This window comes from Osmia lignaria, chromosome 16 (assembly GCF_051020975.1).
Source record: "Osmia lignaria lignaria isolate PbOS001 chromosome 16, iyOsmLign1, whole genome shotgun sequence".
NCBI classification, from domain to species: domain Eukaryota; kingdom Metazoa; phylum Arthropoda; class Insecta; order Hymenoptera; family Megachilidae; genus Osmia; species Osmia lignaria.
In genome coordinates, this window is record NC_135047.1 from 7,961,004 (window position 1) to 7,969,538 (window position 8,535).

The window sequence follows — 8,535 nt, forward strand, 5'->3', positions numbered from 1 at the left end:
GTACCTGATAATTATAATCGGGTTGTCCCCCGAAAAGAATGTCGAGCCACGGTGCCCCAGACACGGTAGCGATCAACAATAAGAATAATATCCAGATTTTCATTTTGTATACACTGTCTTGAAAGTTTCACTTTTTAAAATTGACGAACAGCTAAAAAGATGTAAATCGGTAAACGTACATGCGAATATGTAAAAATGGAGAACAAGTAGAAGAAATGGTACGAACTTTCATGCTAAACAAACGACTTAATTGACAAGGTGTTGCGACATACATGTATATTCGGCGGTCTCGTATTTTTTACTTTCGAACTTCACACTGACTGAACAAACTGGTCGATGACACTTCTTCCTTTAAGTTACCTTTCTTTCAATATTCGACCGTAATCATTTTAACCGGTACCGAATGCTTTTCGTACAAATAACTGGCTATTCGCATGGTTTCTCTTTTCCGAATTTACGAAAACTTTGAGCTGTTACTCACAGTAGCAAGTACACACTCGCAATGGAGAGATGCTGGATGCTTACCGCCTGTTTTATATACTGGCCTGGCCATTCAGAAAAAATGTGTTGGTCGAACATGCAAACACGTGTATACATGTATCTATCTCCAATTGTTTGATATATTTTTAACAATGCGAACTTAAGACTTCCCGGTCGGTTTCCCCGGAATCGAAAATAGCAATATTGATTTATTAATTATCATCATTTTGCTTCATTTACCTATGCAATAATGCATCAGGTCCTTATGAACCCATTGTTTGATAGGGATCAAAAGAAGTTTTATATTCAAAAGGCATACCTTTTTTATATTCTATACGCGTAGAGATTCTTTCTCAGGAAAACACGTATCAAAGGATACAATTATATTATATACATTGATGCGCAACAATTGCGTTTCTGCACTTGCGTGTTCTTCATTCATATAAATTAACACAAAATTTCAGTAAAAGTTTCTACTTAGATTCATTTAACATCGCTATTAAATTCCTCTTATCGCGTCAATCATATAAACGGAATCGTACTATGTAACGCTTAATAACAATGTTGATTACGAATTACCCCAATTCGTAATAATTTTATGTCAAGGCCGTCGTTCTGATATTTCATTCAATGTTTACCCCGAGTTTAATCTTGGCCGAAGAACATTTTAATTAAAATCTATGTAAGCGTATATATGGGCATCCACGTATATCAAACATGAGTTTAATTATCGGTAACGAGCGTATTTGATGCTGCAGTACGCTGCTTGCCTCCGATGAGGCATCAATTAATCCTCAAACAGATTTTCAGCAGATATTCTGCAAAGAACCAACAGGTAATCGTTCTTATTAAGGTTCGCTATGACTAGCTGTTACTATTTCCTATTACCGTAATAGCACATTTCTAGACTGACGAACTATTAATAGCATTTGGCAGAGAAAGTCCGCTTCACGGTTTTGCGCGAAAGGGTTCGCGATCCTCGAATGGTTTTCTCGTTTATCAGCTAGTCAGGTCAAATTTTTCAACGAGCATTATAATCAAACGATAAGAATATTCAGGTCACGGTGAACTAGATATAATTACGTCAATTGTCTGTTGACAACTACGGTCCATTTTTAACGCTTTGAAACGCGACCCGATGTGTTCCTCGCTTTCGTACGTAACATTTTAAGCCAGCGGAAATTTCTATCCTTAGGATCTCCCTTTGAGAAATTTGAAATATTCCGCATACATAAATCGAGCAATAAATGCGTGGGAGTTAAGCGAAATAAACTGTGCCTTACTCGTGCGTTCGTCTATTAGTATTCCCGAAGGAAAACGCATATGAAAAACACATGAGTAAGAAGTAGTTTCTATAATAAGATATCCAGCGGAAGAATAGGATGCCATAAGCGATTCATATTCGTTCCCTGTAAATAATGCAATTCTTTGTCTTTGAAGAAACGGGTTAGCCGGTAAAAGAAATTAAATAGGCCGTACTTAAACGTTTTACTACAAAAATATAAGCAAATAATCGAGGAGGGAATAAAAATTACTTTTAGCCGAAATGTGTTTGAAAAAGGCTTATCCTTCAGATTCTAAACTACCGCCGCGGTAAATTGTCTAAATATTTTGAATAGCAGCTTCCTTGAATCTGCTCGAACAAGTTAGCTGCACCACACGCGTCAGTTCTGTTTTACTTCTGACTGAGAAAGCCTCTACATTCTATATTTTAATTTTCCCATAAATTTTTCTATGTTCTTCTAAATCTACTGGTTAAAAATGGCAATGTCTAAGTAACGTAATTGTCTTTTTTCTTCATTCTAAAATGAACAAATATAATTATTATATTCTATATTTAAAACGTTCTTTTATGTCGTAGAAATTTTTAACGATCGAAACTGTGCGCGATATAATGTCCGATAGCTTCAATAATCATAAGGGTAATCAGAACATCCAAGGTCGAGCGAGTCTCTCCTCAAGAATGCAGCGAGGTTTTAAAAAAATGAAGAAGAGCATTCAGAAGATAACTGGTATGTCGACGATAAGTTACTATTTGTTATAGCAATACTTTCTAGCGCGAATTTGATTTTCAAGTTGACAAGTACCCTTGTTAATGTCTGCCCCCCCTCAGATACCCGAGTTACCTCTTCGAATATCATTGATCGCTATAAAAAAATTGAAAAATTATCGTATCAGACTATTTTCAATACTTTTAGAAACTTCGACGAGTGTTCAAGCTCACTGCGTTTTCGTAGAGAACATTCAAGACGAGGAGAAGCAATCGCGGTACATAGTACCGGAACGGCTCTCCTCTTTAACGCGCCAAACGGGATTCACGAAGGACGAAATACGAAAGCTTTATCGTGCTTTTAAACAGCATTGCCCGAGAGGAGCGGTAACAACGAACGATTTGAAACCAGTTTACGCAAAATTATTCCCATTGGGAGAGCCGTCTAAATACGCGCAGATCGTTTTTAACGCTTTCGATAGGGACAGAGACGGAATCGTAAGTTTCAGTGATCTCCTCACTGAAATATCCTTGATCACCAATGGTGACACGGATCAGAAACTCTCATGGATCTTCAGGTGATCGTTCGGTCAGATTGCATTGTCCGTGACGCGATAATATTGTTACTTTCTACTCTTATTTCTCATTAGGTTTTACGACTTGAACGGGGACGGTTATATCACGAGAAAAGAAATGTTGGTCATAGTGTCGGCGATTTATGAGATGCTACATAACGGGCAGACTATTCAACGGATGATAGACAGACACGTGGATAAGATCTTCAAGAAGATGGATATTGATAAGGACGGAGTCATATCCCAAGAGGAATTCATGAGCACTTGTAAAAATGTATACAGCGAATTATATAATGTCGCAATTATACTTTCAGCTTAGCTAACATGAAATAGAAAACTTAATATATGGTAAAAGTAATTTTCTAATTTAAGGTAGCTGACTCACTTACTTATAGTACCTTCTGGTTTCAGGATTCTGCAATCCAAAGTCAGCTGGTAATATTTAATCAGTTTTGGTGAATTGAGTGGACAAGAAAAATTCCTTCACAGTATTACTCTGTATATTCTGAGGAATCAGAAACTAATAATTATTATATTCTAAAAATTATGAGAAAGATGTATAAAATGTGGGTAATATATTTACATTTAGAATGCAATCAATGTTCCAATTCGTCAGTTGCTACATTTCTTGTTTCCTTTCATTTCACCCTAATATTGTGTAAGTCCTATTATTAAACTTTTAAATTTTAGATGCGCGCCTTGAAAATGGTACAGCTGGTGCCATCTGAAAGTGAGCGGTAAGACTAACGAAACCGAACTTGCTTCCCTTTTTTCATAAAATAAGTGACTGACTTTCTTTTATTCCCATAATAAAAGATGTACTTACAAAACAGCTTTCTGGTTAAAATAAATAACAAATATCATTATAAATAAAGTAATTAACGATTGAACTGTGCTTTAGAAAATACATCTTTCATCAAAGTATAATTACCTATCTGCCATAATAGTTTGTACTTTCAAAACAGTCTTTTTTGTAAAATATAAAACACACAAGCAAGGAAAAATGCAAAGGACAATGCTACTAATGCTTTATCAGTAACTTCTCTTCTACCATATTTGCCTAAAAGTTTTCCAGATTGAACTATAACTTGTTGTTGGTGTTCTAATTCATCCTTAGTACCAGTAACTTTATCAGATGATGTTACTGAAAAATTTAAAGTTAAAAAGAGTATTAGAAGTCATATTCTGTTACTTAGAAGATGCTATTAAACCCTAAACACATACTTAATGTGTCTAATGTATCTGCACTTCTTTGTGTTGTTTCTGCTAAGTGCCTAGATATACTTAAAAGTTTATCAGAGAGCTGACTTGATGAGTTTGCTATACTTTGCTTGTCATGTCTTCTACGTAAAGCAGCTTGTTGCTCTTCAGGCATTGAAAGTAGTTCCTCTTTAGCAAGTTTATCTATTACACAAACACTAACAACATTGGCTTTACGGAATGCAGCTAAAGAAGTATTGAGTTGCTGTTTATAAGTATCTATTTCTGCTAATAATTCTGCTTTCTTCTTCTTAGACAGTTCTTTCTCTGCTGCTAATGTTATTTTATCTATTGATGATTTTAAGGCTGCTATTTTTCCTCTCCCTTCTGCATTTAATTCGTTGAGCAGTTCCAGAGGACCAATACATTGTTGAATATCCTGAAAAATATGCACTGATTAATAAAGAATAATTATAAGAAATTGATCATTTGGTTTGTTTAATCTTAATTACAGTCTCTGATGGTAGTGCAATAATTTATTGACTATCATGTTCTTACTGAGGTTATGTTATAATTTCCGTAGAAAAATTTGGTGGCAAATAATATTTACTTGTATCAAAGCTGTAACTTGAAGATGATTTTTTACAATGTCCTGGCGAATAAGATCTAATGCATGATTTTCGGTATCCATCGAAACATATGTTTTTTGACAGTTCGCTTAGGCTGCAATGCTGGTAAAATGGAATGTGACGTTAATGATAATAAACACGTCACATGTGACTGGAGAATGAGATTTCAAATGATAAATTTCTTACCTTTTATGTATTCATTTTAATAATGTCATGAAAATATATATTCTATCAACTACAAAATGATACAATTAAAAATACAATCAGGTTATGTTACGATAGATAAAGAGGACCATTCCATACGAGATAGTATAATTTATTAACCGTCCGAGTATTTTGCTATTATTGTACAATTGATAAAGTGTCATTACACTTTTGTAATTCGAAATACCGTGTTACACAAGACACCATAAATATTTCTACTCATAGAATGTAATACTTTTAAATAAAATTTTATTAGTATAATTTAAATTCAAAATAGATAAGTTAGGTACCGTCTGTAATGAGATAACATTATGCAATTCGGCATGGCCATCTTTAAGATTCCTGACAATGTAAAATGAACACAGTACTTCATTTCTATATCATTCTATGTTACATAAGTTTTTTTAAAATTAACAGAAATCATACAAACATTAACGAAGACAATGTATCACAGCTGTTGTGAATTCTGTTGTAGAACTCTGTCCACCTAAATCCTTTGTTAAAACTTTTCCGTCATTCAGAACGCGATTTAACGCATCTTTGACTTGTTCAGCATAACGCTTCAAATTCACGTGACGAAGAAGTTTTACAGCACACAAAAGCATAGCAGTAGGGTTTGCTACATTCTTACCTACAGCCTCTGAATATGTGTGTCTTGCACCCTATATTATAAATAAAATTATGATATATTTTGTATTAATTTTAAATTAATTTACACATTTATAACAATATATTCATTAATGTTACCGGTTCAAAAACGACACACTCAGGACTGTAGCTAGCACCTGCAACTACACCTGCACCACCAACCAATCCAGATGCAAGATTGTCTACAATATTACCATATAAATTTGGTAATACCATTACATCAAACTGGTGTGGATTAGACACCATTTGCATTGTACAATTGTCTACAATCATTGTTTCAAATGTAACCCTGAAACGAATTCATAAAAGTTATTAACAATTATTAAAGAACCAAAATCGGTATCTGTAATTACCTAGGATACAGTTTTGCAATTTCTTGGCATGATTTTAAGAAAAGACCATCACCAAGTTTCATGATGTTGGCTTTGTGGACACAAGTAACCTTCTTGCGATTATGTTTCACTGCATAATCAAATGCAAACTTTGCAATCCTTTGACTCTTAGTTGCTGTTACTATTTTCAAACATTCTACTACACCCCTCACAGATTCATGCTCTAGAGCAGAATACTCTCCTTCTGTTTGTTCTCTGATGATAATGCAATCTACATTTTTATGACGGCATTTAACACCAGGTAATGATTTCACATGAACAACATTTGAATATAAATCTAGACTTTTACGTAATTTCATGTTCAATGTTTGAAGTTCTCCAGTATGGGAATGATCTGGTGTTGCTAAAATACCCTATTATTGAATGATTAATATTTAGAACTATATTTTTATAAACAATGATATTTTAATGAGATCACTGAATGTAAAATACCTTTAAGCATACTTGATTTCTAGCAATACTATTAGATACTTGCTCAAGTGGTGCACTCAAAGTTGGATTTACTTCAGAGAGGAAGTAAGGTTCAAATTCAATTGGTATATTTACAGCTTTGAAAACATTTTGAACTGCAACCACTAATTCTGGCCCTACACCATCTCCTGGTATAAGGGTACATTTGATTCTTCCTTCTTGTTCAATTACCTGAAAGAAGAAGTTTGTTAGGTATGTGATAATTGCTTTTTTGAAGAAGATTTAGTACATACAGATTCCTGCAGACGTACAGCCCCAACATGTATACTTCTCACAGCTCCCTTTTGAGCAGTCTGTAAATAAAAATTCATACAGTTAATAAATCTAACTACTGAATACAATCTGTATATATAAAAATAAAATCCCATTAGAGGCAAACTTAATTCACAAATATGAAAAATTAAAAGGCTATATCTATGACAATTGAGAGGTAAAAGTAATGATTGAATAACATAATTGCGGAAATCATTCGCCTAATCGATTTCCCTAATTCGATTTCGAATACTTGTTTTAGCAAAATTTTTTATTGCTTCATAAAACTTTCCTAAAGCTTCAAAAAAAGATAGTACTTTGTATGTTATTCAATGCCCTTGTGATAGGTAATCATTCGTTTTTTTAAGCAGCTGAATGATTGTATAAGATTTGATAATGTATTAAGCTGGAGGAACTTAAGAAATGATACTGATTTCATTAGAGGTTCTTCAGTTTAATTCAATATACCTTACCTGCGAAAATACTTTGCAAATGTTTCTTGCGAGTAAAGCCATTTTCCACGACCTTAAGTGTCGAACTCACTCATGTACTTGTACACCAGTAATGTATCAAATTTGGAAATAATGGGGATACTTTGTGGGTCTAACATTGTTAAAAAGAGAATACATTTATTCTGGTCATATTGTATAAAGAAAAACAAAATAAATGAACTTACATATTCTAATGATGATTTGATTATGTTAATTTCAGGATGTATGAATGGTATAAGAGTACTTGGACGGTAGATACGATCCTGTCATTCATAATATTTCTACACATGTATATATATATCTCATTAGATGCTGAAGTTCACTTTCTAGTGATTTAACAGCAAGTTAGTATTAAAAAAAAAGTTCCTACTTAATATACTAGTGAAGGACAAAAAAACTAGATATGCCTTTGTCTCGAGGGTCATGAATTTTGGGGTCTCAGACACCCCCAGGTGCTGTTAAGTCTGCATGTATGTACAAAGCACAGTCGGTATGACAGTTGTGCCTTTTTTACCACATCTCGCAGGGCCATGCACAAACTTGAGAAGACACAATTTTTACTCCCTTTGATTCTATTTTTTAGAAATCAGTTATTTAGAAATCAGAAGAATTATTAAAATAATTGTTTGACAAACGGTATCTCTTACAACCCTGCATGACCTGCAACCCTGCATACGCTGCAACCCCACATACCCTGCAACCCTGCATACGCTGTAACCCCACATACCCTGCAACCATTCATGCCTCGCATCCCTGGATACCCTGCAACCATTCATGCCCCGCATCCCTGGATACCCTGCAACCATACATACGCTGCAACCCTGAATGCCCTGCAACCTTACATACAACAGCTGTCCTGTTGCGCACTCTATGATTTAGAAAAATAATTTTAGGAACTACATCGAGCTTAACGATCAATAGATCATCTCGGTTGATAATCAAAAGAAGAAAAAAATGATTCGAAAAACAAAGGAAGAACTATAAGTTAAAAAAATCAGAAAATGGAATAAAAAATTAGAGGTTTATGTTCTTAATATTAATATCTTCAGGATATCTTATAAGCATATGAAATATTAGTCTACGTATAACTTTACAGAGAATATAGGTTGCTAGAACCTGAAGAGAAAGTTCGGATCTTTCAATTATGTATTTTTCTGTAAATTTTTCGTGTGGTGGCATAATAATTTGGGCGAGAGAATTTGT

The 8,535-nt window shown here is 34.1% G+C and overlaps 3 protein-coding genes across 8 annotated transcripts; 1 reads left to right on the forward strand and 2 right to left on the reverse strand.

Moving 5' to 3' along the window:
- Positions 1-8: 8 nt before the first annotated feature.
- Sec20 (vesicle transport protein Sec20) lies at positions 9-5,201 on the reverse strand. 5 transcript variants are annotated; one of them, XR_013063600.1, is made up of 6 exons: positions 5,061-5,201; positions 4,856-4,976; positions 4,270-4,684; positions 3,977-4,189; positions 3,629-3,769; positions 2,345-3,550 (listed from the first exon to the last, which is right to left on the reverse strand). XR_013063600.1 is itself a non-coding variant. In XM_076692933.1 (5 exons), the coding sequence occupies exons 2-4, from the start codon at positions 4,934-4,936 to the stop codon at positions 4,002-4,004; spliced, it is 684 nt and encodes a 227-aa protein (XP_076549048.1). In that variant the 5' UTR covers positions 4,937-4,976; positions 5,061-5,201; the 3' UTR covers positions 2,345-3,882; positions 3,977-4,001. The 5 variants fall into 5 exon arrangements, 1 of the variants encoding a protein (XP_076549048.1); XR_013063598.1 differs by having other exon boundaries at positions 3,629-3,882; XR_013063599.1 differs by lacking the exon at positions 5,061-5,201 and having other exon boundaries at positions 3,629-3,882; positions 4,856-5,050.
- Positions 1,218-3,594, forward strand: LOC117600947 (neuronal calcium sensor 1-like). Of its 2 annotated transcripts, none has more exons than XM_034317060.2 (5): positions 1,218-1,315; positions 2,342-2,492; positions 2,679-3,048; positions 3,121-3,319; positions 3,457-3,594. In XM_034317060.2, exons 1-5 carry the CDS (start codon positions 1,256-1,258, stop codon positions 3,502-3,504), a joined length of 828 nt encoding a protein of 275 aa, XP_034172951.1. In that variant the 5' UTR covers positions 1,218-1,255; the 3' UTR covers positions 3,505-3,594. The 2 variants fall into 2 exon arrangements, with proteins under 2 accessions (XP_034172951.1, XP_034172952.1); XM_034317061.2 differs by having other exon boundaries at positions 2,718-3,048.
- Idh3b (isocitrate dehydrogenase [NAD] subunit beta, mitochondrial) lies at positions 5,175-7,660 on the reverse strand. Its single transcript, XM_034317059.2, has 7 exons — positions 7,518-7,660; positions 7,315-7,444; positions 6,823-6,882; positions 6,551-6,760; positions 6,080-6,471; positions 5,826-6,015; positions 5,175-5,740 (listed from the first exon to the last, which is right to left on the reverse strand). The coding sequence occupies exons 2-7, from the start codon at positions 7,354-7,356 to the stop codon at positions 5,510-5,512; spliced, it is 1,125 nt and encodes a 374-aa protein (XP_034172950.1). The 5' UTR covers positions 7,357-7,444; positions 7,518-7,660; the 3' UTR covers positions 5,175-5,509.
- Between the last annotated feature and the right edge of the window lie 875 nt (positions 7,661-8,535).